The sequence below is a fragment of the Zootoca vivipara genome, chromosome 4 (assembly GCF_963506605.1).
Source record: "Zootoca vivipara chromosome 4, rZooViv1.1, whole genome shotgun sequence".
In the NCBI taxonomy this organism is placed as follows: domain Eukaryota; kingdom Metazoa; phylum Chordata; class Lepidosauria; order Squamata; family Lacertidae; genus Zootoca; species Zootoca vivipara.
Window position 1 is genome coordinate 63,145,355 of NC_083279.1, and position 19,160 is coordinate 63,164,514.

At 41.6% G+C, this 19,160-nt stretch overlaps 1 protein-coding gene and 2 non-coding genes across 5 annotated transcripts in view; 2 read left to right on the forward strand and 1 right to left on the reverse strand.

The window, feature by feature from the left end:
- Positions 1-9,833, forward strand: part of RCSD1 (RCSD domain containing 1) — a 29,750-nt gene extending 19,917 nt beyond the window's left edge. For 2 of the 3 annotated variants that reach the window (XM_035115441.2, XM_035115442.2), the window contains exons 2-6: positions 495-599; positions 3,430-3,519; positions 4,961-5,023; positions 6,764-6,961; positions 8,837-9,833. In XM_035115441.2, the coding sequence (XP_034971332.2) occupies positions 495-599; positions 3,430-3,519; positions 4,961-5,023; positions 6,764-6,961; positions 8,837-9,451 (1,071 nt within the window). In that variant the 3' untranslated portion in view covers positions 9,452-9,833. Of the gene's footprint in view, positions 1-494; positions 600-3,426; positions 3,520-4,904; positions 5,024-6,763; positions 6,962-8,836 lie in introns of those variants that run through there. The other variant, XM_060273655.1, reaches the window with a different exon arrangement.
- Positions 9,834-18,262: 8,429 nt separating this feature from the next.
- On the forward strand, positions 18,263-18,334 carry TRNAP-CGG (transfer RNA proline (anticodon CGG)). The gene has a single exon. It is a non-coding gene; the product is annotated as a tRNA-Pro (tRNA).
- A 754-nt stretch (positions 18,335-19,088) lies between these two features.
- Positions 19,089-19,160, reverse strand: TRNAP-AGG (transfer RNA proline (anticodon AGG)). Its single transcript has one exon. It is a non-coding gene; the product is annotated as a tRNA-Pro (tRNA).

Genomic DNA, 19,160 nt, shown 5'->3' on the forward strand with positions numbered 1-19,160 from the left:
GCACAGGGACTCACTTCCACGGCGCCGGAAATCGCGTCTGTGCAGATGCCAGAAATCACACACCTGCAATCGGCAATCCGCCCCACGGAGGGATCTCCGCTGGAGTGAACCAGCCCAGGTGAGGTAAACCTTGCCGACCCCTGATGTGAGTCTATTGGTTTCAATACATGGGCGTACCCAGGATTTATTTTTCAGGGGCAGGTTTTATTGGGGGGGGGGGCAGAACTGAGTTATCTGTGACACAAGTTAGTTAAGTATTTTTATTTATTGACTTGATCGGGGGGGGGGCAGCTGCCCCTGCACTCCCCTGGCTACACCCATGTTTCAATAGGTTTAGTTTGAGTATAGCTTAGTTGGCTATCACTCAAAGACTTCCTGACAGAGCCGGAAGTGACTACTCCTGTTGCTTTATAATAATTGTTTTTAGCTTCAGAATGTCCACTGATTGCCATATTTCTCATACAATGACACGTTTTTTTCTGGTATTTTTTCAGGACAAGCCATCAGGAACCAACATGGTGGAAGAGAAGTCCACAACTCCCTCGGTGGCAAAGCTGGCAGGAAAATTCCAAGATCAGTCATCTCTTTCTGGAAAGGAGGTTAGGTACAATTATCATTGTTATGTGAATTTCTATAGCTGCCCATCAACAAACGTTCTCTGGGGGCTTACTACAAAAAATATTAAAACACAATAATAATGAAACCTAACAATAAACAATAACACTTCCTGTTATAGAGGCAGCATTAAAATAGTTTGAAAGTCAACCACAAAGGAAAGGGAAATCGAGTAACAGGCTATCTAGAGAGCTGATGTTTCACTCTCAAAGGCAGCAAGAACCAGAGACCATCAGCGAAGGGAGTTGTTCATCTGGTCCTCCTCCACAGCTGCTGGAATTCCTCTTCCTCTTGAGGAAGCGGGCCTTTTCACATCTTTGCCTGTCCCAGGGAAGCCTGACCAACCCCAACCCCTGCTGAATGACTGACAGAGTCTGCCTAGGCTCAATCTACCTGGGGAGTGGGGACTATATAATACCTGGGCTGGCGAACTCTCCCCTTTGGGGGGAGTGACTTTGGGGGAGAGGCAAGTACTGCCCACATAACATCATTTTCCCTGGGAAAGGCCTTGCCCTAGTTGTTTAAAATGTTTTAAAATGTTTTAAACTACTTTAAAACTTGTGTGTTTTAAAATTGAGGGGGTTTGGCTGTTGTTGTTTTAATTAAGGGGTGTAAGATGTGCCTGGGAAGAGAGGAGCTGGGGAGAGCAGGGGGCACCCCAATCACAGTGGTTATGGGAATGGGGAGGTATAGTGTTAGTAACTGTGCCATGTGCCCGGCCTCCCTCCAACCAGGGGAATTATGGTAGCCCTATCAGCCACCCCTCGGTTCTGTGGCTGCTGATATAAAGCTTTTAATGGCTCAAGACTGCAATGCCTCAAGGGCCACCTCTACTCATATGAACTGACCCAGATCCTGCAATCATCATCTGAAGCCCTTCTTCATCTGCCCCCTCCATGAGATGCCCAGAGGGTGGCACCCCATTTGTGGAATGCTCTCCCCAGAGAGGCTTGCCTGGCACCTTCATATTTTTAGGCACCTGGGGAAATGTTTTTTCTATAACCAAGCCTTTGGCTGATAAAATATTGTATGGACTTCGCAATGTGTTTGTGGGAGGGGGACTATTGATTTGTTTTTATTGTATTAAGTATTTTGTGTCCCTTTTGTACTTTGATATTGTGAACCACCCTGTGATCTTTGGATGAAGGGCAGTATACAAATTTAATAATAATGTAAATCATGTGTGCTTATGCTTTATTAATCATAGAAATGCATTTATTTATTTTGCATTACTATTCATTTTGCTGTTGAATGAAATGGTGTGCAACTAGATTTTCATTCATGCCAATTGCTGCTGGCACTAAACTGTACAAAATTAATGAAATCTTCAGTTTTAGAAAACAACAGTGCAAGAAGAGAGGACATGTGTTTGCATGCAAAAAATGCCTTAACTTGAGCTGGGATTTTTAGAACTTTCCTAATACTTTTCCACAATAAATTTGCATTTTTATTTATTTTTACTAATTTATCTTAATTCTTTCTTCAATGTAGCAAGTCCATTGCTATGGTGCCTGTTTTGTATTATCGTTAGTAGCAGCATTATTTAATATAGGTATATAGCACTGAATGCCAAAATAGGCTTCTAAGCTGTTTACAAGTATAAAACCAATAATACAAGTGTTAAAATATAAACAACCATAATTAAAATGCACCAGGAAGCAATCCTATTAAATCATTTTAAAAATTCATAAGTAAAATATGCAACAAAACAATCCCATTAAAACAACACAGCAATTAAGGAAACGTTTGTGTTAAATAGGTATGTCTTCAAAAGCCAATGGAGTGCCAGTACAGATAGGACCTCTAAAACTTCAGCAGGAAGTGCATTCCATAACACCAGTGACACCAGTAGAAAAAGCCTTATCAACACAGACACACATCTCTAATTGTTTGTAAATCTTCCATTTCCATCATTTTATAAACTGAGCACCCCCTCTCCTACATCGGAGCGCACACAAGCTATGGCTTATTTTTAAGGATGCATATGCAAGCAGTAACAGTTACCCACTTCGTATCAATGATGTATTAATAGGATACTGTACAATTTTTACCAGATCAGGGCTTATAGCAGTATTGTGCAGAGGTTAAAATGCAATTAGAGCATGCATCATAAAGGGCTCCAAGGTGCTGATAATCAGGAACCACTGTAGTATATTTCCTTAATGTTTTCATTCTGTTTACAGCTGCAAGAACTGCAAATACCATTTTCATAGGCACTTGCAAAATTGCCCGAGTCTCACCCCCTTGTTCCTTCTTACTGTTACAAATTCTTGCAACTAGTCTGATAGTACTTGTTAATATAACTTTGCACCTTAAGTCTTGCTTGGTGACAGTCAGTTATGAAAAAGCTTTCAAATGTAACAAGCTCTGCTTCTTCACAGGAGCTAATGAACTCAGAAAACAATTTATTCTCCTTACTTTGCCTTGAGACACAGCACAGGAATGTGGAGAGTGTTGTGTCACTTGTTATCAGTGATGTTATAGACACTATGCAATAGGTGACTGTGACACCTTCTGCCCAGCATAGTGTAGTAATTTTGTTGAGTGGAGAAAGCATTGCATATTTCTAACAAGAAACAAATCCATAACAGAAAAGACAGGTGAGTCTAGCAAATTAATGATTGTTGTTGTTGTTGTTGGCCTCCATCTGTCTTGAGAGACATTAGTGGAGTTCTGCTAAATGGGCAGTAACATCTCAAGAGCTTTTCCCAACCATCTGCTCTTAGGCCCTTTCCCGATATAAAGATTGCATTTTTCCATTTGATTTCCTTCCTTCCTCCTCTGTCAACTGATAAGCCCCTCCTCTATTTTTAGATACCAGTCACTAAACCAACCCGTAGAAAACCACCATGCTCCCTTCCTCTCCACACAAACAAGGCAGAGCTTGGTCAGAATGGTGAGCTAGTAAGTATCAGTGTTTTGAAGAAGTTCTTGTTTCCTTTCCTTTTGTAAGCAGTGTCAGTCTCTCTAAAGATGTAATGGTCCAGATGTAATGGTCTGATGGGTGAGCTGGCTAACTAAATGAGTATCAGGTTGATGTTGTTATGCTACACATTTCCTATGTCACTTTAGATCCCAATGACATCCTTCAATGCTGACAGAGTAGGGAAAGTCAGTCTTATTACAGGTCAAACAACGGTGCACAGACACAATTGGTGCTCTCCTACCACTGGGACATGATTCCATCCACACGAACCAGTGATACTGCTGAGCCATGGCACAGCTGTATAAATGCACTACTACTTGAAGAAAGATACCTTCCAGGCTAGCCTATGGGTGCCCTACCTCATTAAGGTTAAGGCGAGTGTTCCTGTGTAGCATATGGGACAAGAAAGGGCAGCTCTGTCTACTTAGACAGTATGAGATGTCAGCTTTGCTTGGATCATATACAACTAGAATAAGTATCAGTCTGTTTGGAGAATCTGAATTGATTTTCTAGCTGAGGATCTAGAACAGGCTTCTCTAAACCGGTGCCCTCCATATGTTTCTTCATCTGCACCAGCCAGCACAGCCATGCTTGTTGGGGCTGGTGTAGGTTGTCACCCAAAATATCTGGAGGGCACAAAGATGGGGAAGGCTTATCTAAAAGGATAAAGGAACACAGAAGCCACATCTCTCTATGAACAAGCCAGCTGTTCCAGAAGAAAATGGGTATACATGTACACATGGTTCAATATTATATTATTTATTATATTTAATTGTCACTACAAAAATTGCCTTACCTTTTTTTAAAAAAAAACATACAATACAAAATTTAAAATACATCAGAATGTTTTTGTTGGGTTTTTTAATGCAAAATTAGTAGGATATCCAGTCTTCAAGTGCATGCCATGAGGCCTGGCCTGCACCCTCTAAGTTAGCCTGCTGCCCTCAAGTGCAGTCAAGAATGCTGTCCTGTCACCAGTATGGAAGTAAAAAAAAAAATCCAGACTGCTTGTCTTCTGGATATGAAATGGAGGGGTGGAAGCATCCTGCCTTCACCTCAGGCATCAAAATATCTTGGGCTACCCTAAGGTGGAAACGGCAGCAATGGACCCTAAGTGGCGCCAAGGCCTCGTGTGTTTGCCCAGCATGCTAAGGCCAAGCTGTCTTTTCTCCTAAAACTGTTGGAGAACCCACTTTTTGCCCACCTTGAGGTTCCCACATGCATGCTGACGCTTCCCTCTTATTTCTCAGGAGCCCAGTTGTGGCCACTGTTGACTTATTAGGTAAATTCATTATCAGAAGGATTGTAACGACAGCTCATTTTGTTCCTTTTCCACCTTTCTCCATCCCTTATGTGCACACAGCCTTAATGTGTAGCAAACTGCCTATTTGCAGCAATCTCCTGTTTCTCTTTCTACAGAAGCCATCTTCACATCCTCTAAAGGTTAAGGTAAAAAGCTCTCCCCTAATTGAAAAGCTACAGGTAAGATCTGATTACATACGTATTTTTCACTGTATCTGAAGAAGTGTGCATGCACACGAAAGCTCATACCAAAATAAAAACTTAGTTGGTCTTTAAGGTGCTACTGAAGGAATTTTTTTTATTTTAATACGTATTACAAGTTAGGCTGCAGTCCTATACTCCAAGGGAAGCTATCCCCTCAGCTCCTCCAAGTAAATATTTCTGGGCCCCCAAAACACCTCACTGATTTTGTTAGTCACAGCAGAAGGAAAAAATGTTCAAAAAATTACCACCCAGCCCAGCACCTTAATAGGATGTAAATCATCCCCTAACTTGTCATTGGATCAATAATTTGATGAATTGGATGGGGCCCTCACCTCGGTTGATCAGCATACATCAGCTGCAGAGGGGGGCTGTGTGTGTTATATACACATGTGAGAGTGTGGGGTAGCCATATCCACCATTAGCATGTGACCCTCAGAGGACTGGCTAAGGGTGAATGTGGCTTTTGGGACAAAAAGGGTTAGCCATCTTTGCTATACATGTATTCCCCTTTTTATCACTTTCCATGTGCTTTTAAAATTGCAATGGTATTTGCTTCTCTCAGTAATGCCTGCTTGATGCTAGTGTGGCTAATTGTTAAAGATGAGAGAGTCTGTTTTTGTCCCAGCTCATGCTACTGGTATTATGAACTTGGCCCTAGTAATCCACTACAAAAGCATTCCAGGATCCCAGCAATATGAGCTTCCTCATATCACTGCCCTGCTAATGACACCCAGGTTCAGACATGAACAACATCACAACCACATGCTTTTCTCCTGTGGTATTTTTGGTAGTCATCTGGACTGGAAGTGAGAAAGATTTCACAACACTGGAAGCTTAGGAGCATTCTCCTGATGAAGATGGATAGAGAGATTTAAATCTAATATTATGGCTTTGTTCACAAGCTCTCCCATGCCAAGTCACTGAAGATATATTCTCTTGGCTGAGGGGCTGGAAAATCCTTCAAGCTTTCACTGACACAAGAATAGTCTTTGGATCCAGCTATTTGGGAAGGGCAACTATCCTGTCATATCTTCTCTTCTCCAGATAATTTGTTAACATTGTCACTGCTAGATACATCTGCTGTCTAAATAAATGTTTTAAGAGCAAGGGCTCCCCCTACAGTCATGTTAAACAATAGTAATTTCCAAATGGTGGGCAGTAAGTCATTCTGGAAGCTTGGGGGCAGGTGGAGAACCTCTGATCCTGCAGATGTTGTTGGACTACAACTCCCATCATCCCTAACTATTGGCTATGCTGGTGGGGGTTGATGAAGGCCATAGGCTCCGTGCCTCACATCAAAAAGCAAACAGGATTCCGAGAGGTACTTCTGTATACAGCACAAGGACAAATGGAGCACTGTCTGTCAGCTTCTTTCTCCTGAGTTTCAGTGTAGCCTTTGTAGAACTCAGCAGAGAGGGGAAGGGGGGCAAAACTAGAATTATTTGGCCTTGCCTGTTGGTTGCTCTGGCTCCACCTACCATTGATCTCTCTGCCTTCCAACCCACCAGTGCCAATGGGAACCTGCCACCACCAAATGCATGTGTCCAGTGACAGTGATTGGTGTGGCATTGAAACCTGGGTTTTGAGTTAAAACAAACAGTTGAGAACATGTGTGTTAATATATTAATCTGTTAAGTGTACTTCACATCGATAACAAACTTTTGGTAATAGGTGGGAAGATAATATTGAGGCACAACTGTTTTCTTTTCTTTGCAGGCCAATCTGGCATTTGCTCCAGCTGCCCTGCTGCCAGGAGCTTCTCCGAAAAGCCCTGGCCTAAAAGTAATGGTTTCTCCATTTAACAGCCCTCCATCCACTCCTGTCAGCCCAAAGTCTCAATCAAGTGAAGCTGATGAGACACCAGTTAGTTTTGATAAGCCACCAGAGGGCACTCATCTTCAATTTTATAACAAGGTATGGTATATGTGTGCTAGTCTTTCACAACTTGTTAGGAGAGAGAGAGAGAGAGAGAGAGAGAGAGAGAGAGAGAGAGAGAGAGAGAGAGAGAGAGAGAGAGAGAGAGAGAGAGAGAATATGGCTTTCTGTATTGGGGAAAGGTTCTGGAGATCAGAGGCACCCATGCTTCCTCCTGCCCTGCCCTGCCCTGCCCTGCCTCTCTGTTGCTGCTCAGCTGGACAAGATATACAGATATATATTTTTATTTTTGAATCTGCTGTTTTGCACACACACAAAACCAGTAAATTGTAAAACATGTTTTGGGTTTATTTGTTTGTTTTTTAATGTCCATTTTGCCTACTGTGAAAGATGCTTGAAATGTTTGCTTTGTTGGAAGTTTAATTCTTGCACAATGCCATGGACAAAACAATTTTTTAAAAGGCCTGTGCACACTGGTAAATAAATATATGCCCACGTGCAGTAAAGTACATATTTATGGAACATTTGGAGGGTGGGGAAGTAGTAATTGAGTGGAAGTGATAAAACACACAGCACAAGCACCACTATTTATTTATTTATTTATTTATTTATTTAATATACCACTGAAATTAATCTTGTGTAGAAAAAAGCACATAAAAGTGCACATAGAAAAATCAACCCACATATGCATTACTGTGAGCACCATCTTAATCTAGACCTCCTTACTTCTGTCTGGTTTCCCTGATATTCCTTTCTTGTGCTTCCTCTCTTCCCTGATCTCCAAACAACCACTTTGGATTTGATCTGCTTGAAAGTTGGCCTTGCCTGTCCCTCTTGTGCAGGGGTCAACAACCTTTTTCAGCTGTGGGCCGGTCCACCGTCCCTCAGACCATGTGGTTGGCCAGACTATATTTTTGGGGGGGAAATGAACGAATTCCTATGACCCATAAATAACCCAGAGATGCATTTTTAATAAAAGCACACATTCTACTCATGTAAAAACACCAGGCTGGCCCTACAAATAACCCAGAGATGCATTTTAAATAAAAGGACATATTCTACTCATGTAAAAACACGCTGATTCCTGGACCATCCGTGGGCCGGATTGAGAAGGCGATTGGGCTGCATTCGGCCCACGGGCCTTCGGTTGCCTACCCCTGCTCTTGTGCTTTTGAGGACCTGATCCCAAAGTCAAAAGTTTAGCCATGACTACCGGTATCCCAGATATTGCAGTGCAGCATCAAGTACTCCTGGACCATTCACTGGTGCCACTGAACATGTGAAACATTTCTTTCACTTAGTCTGGGATCAAAAAATGAATTAATAAAAAGCTTTCCATAGAAATTGATTTCTTACTCATAAGTAGGAAGAGAATGAGCCACGACTCTTCAGCCTAAATTCTTGGTTTTCAGATTTGAACACAATCTCATGTTAATAATAATAATAATAATAATAATAATAATAATAATAATAATAATATTTATACCCCGCCCAGCCACTCTGGGCGGCTTCCAACCAAATATTAAAAACAGTACAGCATCAAACATTAAAAACTTCCCTAAACAAGGCTGCCTGTTAAGGTAGAATCCCTAAAGTTGGCATGGACCAGAGAAACATATTTGTCATCCATGCATGCTATGTTGCCCATCTGTGTAACAACACAACAGTCATATACACACAAAGGTGGGCACAGAAAATAATATATTAACCTCTTCTCCCCTTTTGTGATAAGGGGCAACCATCTGTTCTCTCTCATGAAAATGAAGGTGATGCCAAATGCTATTGATGTAAAGGAGATATAGTACGGTATATGTCTAAAAGTCTAAACATGTAAGCATCCATGTTGGGTGTTTTGTTCACTTTGCAGCACTGATCTCCTTTATGGTTTTAAATCACAGCTCTATCCATTTTCAGGTACGTACACGGGGGTCAATAAAACGCAGACCACCCTCTAGAAGATTTCGAAAGTCGCAATCAGAATATGGAGATGACCTAGATATAGGGGTGACAGTTTCATCTCAGGAGAATGGTGCCCAGGAGGAGAATGGTGTATTTATGGACAAGAAAAAGGCAACAAAGTCACTCTCTCCTCCTGTGGATGGTCTAGATCACCATGAGAAACAAAAAGAGATAGCATCTGATGGAAAAACCCCACCAGGACTAGTGTCCAGAAGAACAGAAAGCAATGAGATAGAAGCAGGAGCAGAGGAAATGGTGTTATGCAAAGACAGCAAAGAAGAGAAGCCATATCAGAATGTTTCAGGGGAAAATCCATATGAGAGCATCAAAGATGACAAAGAGAAGAATCCAGATCATGACAATGCAGAGGATACAACAATAAAATCACAGAAGAGCATTTTGAGTGATAGGGAAGATGATATTGCTTCTGACCAGGAAATAAAAGATAAAGGAGAGAGGATGGCTCAGTTAAGAGACAGTGAGGACACACAGCTGATATCAGACAAACAAGACACTGCAACTCCACAGCCTGCAGGAGACACAGAAACCTGTACAAGCTCCAGAGTGTGATAGATGTAAAATCATTGGGCACACAGTAAATGGGAAACCAAGGTTATGGAGGGGTTCCCACTACAGTACTTTCTTATGAATGAGCAAAAGCTCTTCCTTAAATGAAAACCCCAAGGATATCAGTGTTTTCCTTTGGTGGTTTTTAGGCTATTTACTGCAGCAGATCTGGTCATCTAGCACACCCTGATACAGACAATTAACATTCTAGGCTTTTCAAGCTGGTGGCACACCAAGAAGAATGACTGCGCAGAGAATTATTGTATGTTGACTTAAGGAATGCAACAATTACTGGGGCTTTTAAAGCATTTTTCATATAGAAAGAACTATTATGCATATTAGTTACGTTTTCTGATTAAAGTGGACATTTCCAAACCTCTTGTGGGTTGTCAGCTGTAAACTATGCTGCATGCATATCGATTACATGGTCACCCACACAACCACACAACCACACAAAACAATCCCTTCTGGTTTAGTTAGTGACTATGGAATAATTTGATATATGTGGTAAAGGAAAAAATTCCTTTTGCAGGAATAACATCTAGCAAACTCTTTTCCTCCCCTTTTCTGAAGTATACAAAGTCAGATCATTGTCCATCTTGCTCAGTAATGTCTATAATGACTGGTAACAGTGCTTTCCCCCAGCCCTATTTGGAGAGATCAAGAACTGAACCCAGGACATTCAGATGCAAACTATATGCACCATCACTAAGTTGCAAGCTCTCCCTATCACGTCCAGTTCTGCATATATTGGCCCCACATTACAAATATCACTGGGAAGATGGAAGGCAAGAGTAGACCATAACAGACCTGTGTGTGCACAATGTGCTGCTTAAATGTGTATATGTGCTGGAAGAGACCTTATTCTTTCATCTCCATTGGTGTTTGAGTGACTGTCACAAGTATATGATAGATTAGTGCCCTTTACATTACTAATGACTATATAATTATCTGCCATCCTGCCCTTTGTAAGACAAACGTTTATTCATATATATACAGTATGTAGCCCTTGGAGTAAAGTATCTTCCCCACCCTAGAAAAGCTAGTCTCCCTGTAGAAGATCTCCATCCCTGCCCTAATATGTTTGACTAGTTCCCATGCCATGGCTACAGAAATGGAACTGGTGTAATAGCAGAAATAAACCTTTACTACTGTTCTTGAATGGTGGTGGGAATTATCTGTATAGAGCCAATATGTGATCAATAGTCATGCATGAACTAAAGTTGGACCTAAAGTTGTATACCTACAATATGGTATTTTGAAACAATAATCATTTATTTTATGATTATTCAAATTTGCTAAGAATTTTAAAATTAGTAATGTTTCTGCCTCAAGAAGCTGACCTATGAAAAGCAAAGCAGCATTGGCTGTGGAAACCCAGCCAGATGAGTGGGGTATAAATAATAAAATTATTATTATTATTATTATTATTATTATTATTATTATTATTATTTCCTAACTTGCCAGGAAATCACTGTACTGCTACCAGCTGTAACTAAGTAGGAATATGCGAGCAATAAGGTTCCCAAACAATTAATTTCAGATGGTCTTCAGGCAGAAAGCATCCTTACTAAATGAACTGGATCATCTTGTGGTTTTGGCTTTTTGTATAGGTCCTGGAAGGCACTTGCCATAAATACTAAGCCAGTTATTGAGTGGATTCCCTATGAAAACAATGTTTATGCTGCTAAAGCCCCAATGTTCTGATGGTGAGTGGTGCCAAAAGTCTCTAAGGATAACACACCTTTTAGGTCAGGACTGGGGAACATGTGGCCTTCCAGATATTGCTTGACTACAACTCCTATCCCTGACCACTAGCCATGCTTGACAGAGCTGATGCAAATTGGAATCTGACATCAGGAGAACTACAGGTTCTCAAAGTCCTGGCAATTGTCCACCTTGTCTAATGGATTGGCTGGCAGTGAACATGAGATTGCTTTTCATCCCTTTCAAAAGGCCTGTCCTGGTAGAAGCTTCACACCTTACAGGTTCTGAACTTTAGCACTAAGATAGAAGTGCAAGAAACAGTATGCATTTCAAAAAGGTATCAAACTGCATTGGATTTCTATGTGACATAAGTACAGCTTTGCGGATCAGAACACAGGTGCGTCTCCACCATTGTTTTCCATAATGGCTAACTAGATGCTCTGTGACTCTCAAGCAAGGCATATTGAAGATAATCATTTCTTCTTTGTCCAAAGAATCTGGAAATCAAAACTTTACTGATTCATGACATAGAAGTTCTTTGTATGGATAATGTAATTGATAAGCCTATATTACATTAGTTTGCCTAATCCTTTTAAAGCAATCTATTCTAATGGCCAACACAGCATTCAGCAGCTGTGAATTCTGTATATTCACTATGAATTGTGCAAAAGGTGTTTTATTTCAGACAGATGATTTATTTATGTACATTCTTTCCTTTATTTTTAAAAATCATAGAACGCAACCCATATGGGCAACTCATTGTTTTGTTCATGCACTTCTTAGTGTGTAGCAAGGGATAGAACGACTGAACTGAAAATAATTTTTTCTTGCTACAGTGCTCAAAATAGATACACTGCTGACTATGCTCACGGCAAAGTCAAAGACCTGACACACACAGAAATTTTGTGGCAACCATCTGTCTTAATAAGACTTTGGATTTGTCATGTTTCTCTGGGTGAAAGCAAGGTCAACATGCCCTCTCTCTCATCTGCTGCAAAAGCCAAGGCAGTGATATGACTATTCAGGCTTGCCAACATTTCAATCCCACTCTTAATCTCACATGCTGAATCCAGAGGAAAGACAGCTGTCAAAACCCTTAGTTGCTGGGATGTGCTGGAAGGTATGCCTATTTACTGCCTAATGAGGCCCAACTCTGGTTTTGCACTCAGGTGAACCTAGGCATCCTCACTCAAGAATAGCTCAAAAGACCATAAGAGCATTGTTTCTTTATGGCAGCTTGCATTCATCATGTAACAGTGCCACTTCAGTGGACACTTCATGAAGACAGCAGGGCCACTGAGGAAATCTCTGATATTGCTACTGTTGGTTCGTGTTCAGTTATTTGCTAGGTTTCTCTTCAGCACAAGGTTTGGCCCAATTTTAATACGAGGTGGAGAAAATGCATTACACACACACCCAATCCAGAAGTAGCGTGGAATGGCTGTTTACTTAAAACACTGATGCTGAGACAGTATCTTCTACCATACCTAAAGACAGCAAGGGGTGCAGGGTAAGCCACTTAATGCAGATAGCTCTAGCCACTAGCTCAGGCATCCCCAAACTGTGACCCTCCAGATGTTTTGGCCTACAACTCCCATGATCCCTAGCTAACAGGACTAGTGGTCAGGGATGATGGGGGTTGTAGTCCAAAACATCTGGAGGGCCGAAGTTTGGGGATGCCTGCACTAGCTCCTCACTGCTACAACCTCACAAAATCTGCCACCCATGGCTGCCTCATTTTGCCTAATGGTAATGCTTCACTGTAAAGCAGTGATGGCCAAACTTGCCGCTCCAGCTGTTTTGGGACTACAACTCCTATCATCCCTAGCTAACAGGACCAGTGGTCAGGGATGATGGGAATTGTAGTCCCAAAGCAGCTGGAGGGCCGAGTTTGGCCATCACTGCTGTAAAGTGTTCTGTTATCTACCCTACCCCCACCCCCAGTCCTGTTTACTCTTGATGGCAATGTAGCTCTCCTCCAGATAGGGATTTGGCTTATTAAACAATGGTTTGTAGCATAATTGTTCACAAATACAGCTGGTATGTAGTAATTGTTTCCCCCTCTCAGACAAAATGTTGCCCATATACAAATTCTACCCTTTGTCTTCCTGTAGTCATATTCCTGACTAAGGTTCTGTGTGCTTGCAGCTAAATTGGTCACTAAATTCCAGCACTTCTTTTTTCTAGTAAAACAGCACTGGTCAGGCGGTTGCGATGAGAACTACAATGCTGCATTTTCTTTCCTTTATTACTTTGCTTGCTTCAGTGCAAGAATGTAGCCATTTTATGAGTGTTCCACAATGATAGCCATAACAACAGATATAACTAAAAGGTTCCTGAAAGTCCCTGGCTTATGTGTTTGGCAAAATAAAAATGTAAGCAATTATATAGTTATTTAACTTTAATGAAAATATAGCACAAATGACCACAAGCCAAACATCAGTACAACAAACTTTTGCCTACTCCCTCACAACTGTTTTTGCCTCCCCCCCCAACTGCATATAAACTGCAAACCACAGAAATTCATCTTTGTCTAGTATTAACTTTAAAAGCTCATAAGGATAAATCTAATGCAATAAATACTACTTCCTCCCTGGAAATCAAAAGAGAGAAATGTGGCATGTTCTCACTTGATGTTAATGAATACAATCTTCCTATTTAAAGATAAATAGTGGGCAAGATATTGGGCAATTTTTCTAAGTGCACAAATGGTGCAGGTGCTATTCAAGTTGTTTCGAGATACAGCTTCAGATGCCATAGATCTGAAAAGATAGCCTGCCAGGGCATCCCACAACCTAGAACATTCTGCCATTAACTGTAAGTCATTCAAATATTTCCTCTGTTTTTCAAGGAATTGTGTTTAAACATGTAAGTCTTTTCTTACACATCAATTTAGTCTAATTTTTTTTAAAAAAGTTTTCAGAGGGGGGGGGGGAAATGTGCCTAAAGCAAAGTTAAAACATGATAAGCATTAGTTGGCTTAATTCCTTGTGCCTTTAACGAGCTCTTTTTTCTAATTAGGTTAGGAAATAGACACTTGCTGAAAAATTGTGTTGAGCCTAGTGGAGAGACAAGGAATTTATTAGTTTCCTGCATGTAATGCAGTAAGACTTTTTTAACTTCTGTATTTCATTAGCAAAACAACATTAGCACTGTTGGCAATGAAGTGTCCAGTGAAATATAGCAGGGTGGGTAAGCAACTGAATTAACAACTGAGTAAACAATGTTAGCCATGTAAAATGAAGACAAAACATTGGAATGGGATGAGTTTAAAAATGGGAAAACTCTCTTTCAGAAGCTACCAAACCATATTTACTCAAGTTGGGGTTCTGTGTAACTAGTAACACAGTGAAAGGGAGCAGAAAGCATGCACTGGTTTCTAAAGTGTAAAGTGTCTGCACGGCAGCAATATAAGGCTGTCCTGATGCCCCATGAACCTGGATTTGGCATAGTGCTTTTCATCCCTACCTTCATGCTTAAATATATTTCTGTGGCTTCCAATATTTAAAGGCAGCAAAAATCCCAAAGGAGGCAAAAATTGTTGTTAGAGGAGGGAGCTAATGGTACTTGTTGCTCCTATCATTTTCTCTCTTTGTCTGTGGGTCTCAGTGGCAGAGTACTCACTCAGGCTTCCATGCCTAATAGGTTCTGCTGTCAGGTGAGCACTCAGCAAAGACAGGTTTATAAACAGCTTCCTTTTTCTTGGGAACACTGCCTTCACTCATTCACATACATGGACAGAGGTGAAACTAAACAACATCAGGTCAGTGGTAGAAGGGAAAACTCACTGTTCCATTACAGGCATCTTAATTTTCTTAAGAGATATTCAATATACCACAGTCCCAAGCCATATACGGACCAATGCACTAAATTAGTCCTTATCTATTTAATCTTTTGATGACACCAAGTTACAGAATCATCACCTAAGGGTTGGGGAACCTGTGACCCTCCAAATGTTGTTGGACTTAAACTCCCATCAGCCCCAGCTAGCACGGCCAAGAGCCATTATATTATATTGTTGCGTATCACTCCAAACTCTGAGTGGTGTGAGATTCCAGGGGTTCTAGGCAAGGGTTTTTTCCTTGGGATGAGGGACAGTGGAGACTGTGGTATCTTTATGATATATGGTTTATTTACACATATATACAACCTGATCCTACAATGGAGGGACTTACAGCATTAACACCCCATAGCCTTGGATTCCAGCAGAAATCAGGCATGATTCTGTCTCCCAGCTGCCCAGCGTGAAGCTTTGCTTCTACCTTCTACCTCTCACACACCTATATTCTCAACTCTGGCCTTTTGCCTCTTTAACTACCAATGAGTTAAGGGAGGGAAACCCACCCATTTTCTGCCTGGCCCCTGAGCCACTTCCTTCGTTACCGCAATGGCCCATACTTAGAGGGCCAGTACCTCACCAGGAAGCTATTCAAGGAATTGAATCTGTGCTGGATCAGGAATTAGAAAGGGACTCAGGCATACAGCCTATCCCCCACACTCTTAAATCACTCACTCTCACACACACAAATGTAGTACTGGTGAGTATTGGTGAGCATTTAAATATGTTTTTATGCTTGCTTTACTGTCCATTTTTGTAAGTCCCCTTGAGTTCACGGTGTGTGTGTGTGTGTGTGTGTGTGACTAATAGGTATAATTAATAATAATGAACAGCGGTGATGGGAGTTGGAGTCCAAAAACAACTGGGGGACCACAGGTTCCCCATCTAATAAAACTACTAGATTGTTGTTGTTGTTGTTCAGTCATTTAGTCGTGTCCGACTCTTCGTGACCCCATGGACCATAGCATGCCAGGCACTCCTGTCTTGTACTGCCTCCCGCAGTTTGGTCAAACTCATGTTCGTAGCTTCGAGAACACTATCCAACCATCTCGTCTTTGTCGTCCCCTTCTCCTAGTGCCCTCAATCTTTCCCAACATCATGGTCTTTTCCAATGATTCTTCTCTTCTCATTAGGTGGCCAAAGTATTGGAGCCTCAGCTTCACGATCTGTCCTTCCAGTGAGCACTAAGGGCTGATTTCCTTAAGAATGGATAGGTTTGATCTTCTTGCAGTCTATGGGACTCTCAAGAGTCTCCTCCAGCACCACAATTCAAAAGCATCAATTCTTCGGCGATCAGCCTTCTTTATGGTCCAGCTCTCACTTCCATACATCACTAAAAATAAAACTACTAGATTACCCCTCTTTATTTAGTGTCAAAGTTAGAGCTCCTTGGGCTGATGCTGTCTTCACACATCACTTATATTGACTGCTAAAGGGCCTGTGGTTTAATCATGCTAAAATTTCTTTGTTTTCTAACCATTCATGTTTTAGAAATACAATTAATTAACAGATTCTGCAAGCCTGTAGGACAAATGTTAAACATATACCTGACAGGGTTATAAATTATGTGCTCCGTAGCAGCAACTGAAACCTTGAGCTCCACAGAAGTAGGAGAATCGTCAGAAAAAGCCATGTTGTTTTGCTTTGGTTATGTTTCAGGTGACTCTTTAGGGCCTAGGCCAGTGATGGCCAAACTTGAACCTCCAGCTGTTTTTGGACTATAACTCCCATCATCCCTAGCTAACAGGACCAGTGGCCAGGGATGATGGGAATTGTAGTCCGGAAACAGCTGGAAGGCAAAGTTTGGCCATCACTACTTTAGGCAGTTAAAGATAGAAATATATTCCAGTGAGGGAGCCGTGTTAGTCTGTTGCAGCAAAAATAAGCCAAACACAATTATTAAAGCAAAATGTTTTGTGGACTTCATCAGATGCATGAAGTATTGTTCTCAGTTGACAGGAATATTTTTTAAAAAAACGTTAGTGGGAGGTCCTCAAATGAAATACTGGGCTCAAATGATCATGGGATGGTTAAAATATAGTCTGTATTAAATGAAATATGTGCAAAATAAACACAGTGACCATTCTCAACTGCTATTGCTTGTAACACAATCTTCCTATATTTGCTATATTAATTAACACCTCTGGTGGGTCAGGAAACTATTTTCTCTAATTAAGCGCAAGGAAGATATGCATTTTCCAATCCCAACATGTGACTATGGATGAAATGAGCCTTCTGATATGTAGAAAGGCTAAGGCAGATTAAAATAAAATATATAAAGCCCCTTTCTACATGTGTACACTGTATTGAACAACCAATTTTTAAAAAATCAATCAATCCATGTTGGAGATTGTATTGACACCTGGCATTTTGCCTTTATTAAGGCAGAGGGAAAACAGTGCCCTTTTGTGCGTGTGAAGGCCATCTCGCTTTTATGTAAAATATCTGAATACTACTCATTACACACACTTTTACACACACACACACACACACACTTGCCTATATCCAGAACTCCACGAGGGCGTGTGCCTTTTAAGAACCCCATAACAGGCATGAATATATTGACAAATGGCGTTTCCCCAAAATCAATTCTTCCAGGAAAGTTTTATTTACACTGACCTCTGTCTGCTATATGCTGCTGTTAAAGAGCCCAGGAGCCCAGACAGGGAGGGGGTGTGTGTGGAAGTTGGCTATCTCATTCACCACAAGAGCTTCCTCATCCGGGAACTCGCTCTTCGTCGTCGAATTTGAGCTTGGACCGTTGGAAGGGAGAATGCGCGCGGGACAAGGGGGGAGTTGTGAGTGAACGGGACCCCTCAGCAATAGAAACCGGCGCGCCAAGGAATTCTGTGAAGAGAGAGAAACGACCATGCTCGCTTCCTGATTCTGACGACAGAAATGAATGGATTTACCCTGAAATCCCTCTGCCCAGCCGGAACGCAGCATACTAAATTTCTTCACACGGGGTATATAAAGGAAAAGGAACAGAGAGATTTTTCGTGAGGCGGCCAGAATTTTCGTCCTCTCCCGAGCCCCCCTTCTGTGGAGAAAGGGGTCTCCCTTGAGGCGGGCGAATAATGCCGTGAAGCTATTTTACTGGATAGTGTTGTCCCCCGGGACGGTGGGCCAAACCATTCTTCAAAATGGAAGGGGTGCACGTGTTTATGTGAGAAACACAGTCGGCTATTAAATGGAATACAGTACTTGCGCAGTGCAACAGGGGCGGGATAAAAGTGAAGAAGTGAGCTGAGGAAGAGTGTGTCGAGAGCGGCTCGTTGGTCTAGGGGTATGATTCTCGCTTCGGGTGCGAGAGGTCCCGGGTTCAAATCCCGGACGAGCCCGTTGTTGGAGGGGGTGGTATAATTCCTTCCTATTTTGGGGGACGACCGCACTTTATTAATTTTGCAACTCTATCATCAGGGCCTTGTGGGTGGGAGGAGGAGGAGCGGGAGACAAGGTGCTTGGTACATAACCAGGAAAGCGATCGAGCCTTCAGAAGAGGAAAATGGTAAATACTGTAGATAAAGATTAACAGGAGGTGGCACTGTTGAAAAACGGGACGAAAATATTGCTTTGACACGAAGGTTGCCATGGTTTTTTTTAAAAAAAAACATGATATTCCCAAATCGAGGACTCCCGAGAAGGAAATTAAGACTCCTCCACGGAGCACGCAAGGGAAGAGAAAAGCATCAAATAACCTTTTATTCTGATGCTCTTTTCCATTAAGAGTCACGTGGAACGATTGCATTTATTTTATTATGTTCTGGGCTTCCTAATAAAACCGCCTCTACTATCACCATTGACATGAATTATCAGTACGTAGTATTATTACACATGCAGGAAAGGAGCTGGGTGAATAGGAAGAAGGAATTTTTTAAAAAAATCTTACTCCGCTTCTTAAAGTTACACAACAGACAACGAAAAAGGAAAAGGGTGGTATTTTCACATCATGTGCCCCAGTAAATGGCACAACGACCATACGAAGAAGTCCTATGACAATGTAAATTACGTTCTGGGGCGACGGGAGCCATGGTGGGGGGAATACATTTTTATTGTGCTTTTAACACTGGGGCGAGGGACTACAAAATAAAAAACGGGCTCGTCCGGGATTTGAACCCGGGACCTCTCGCACCCTAAGCGAGAATCATACCCCTAGACCAACGAGCC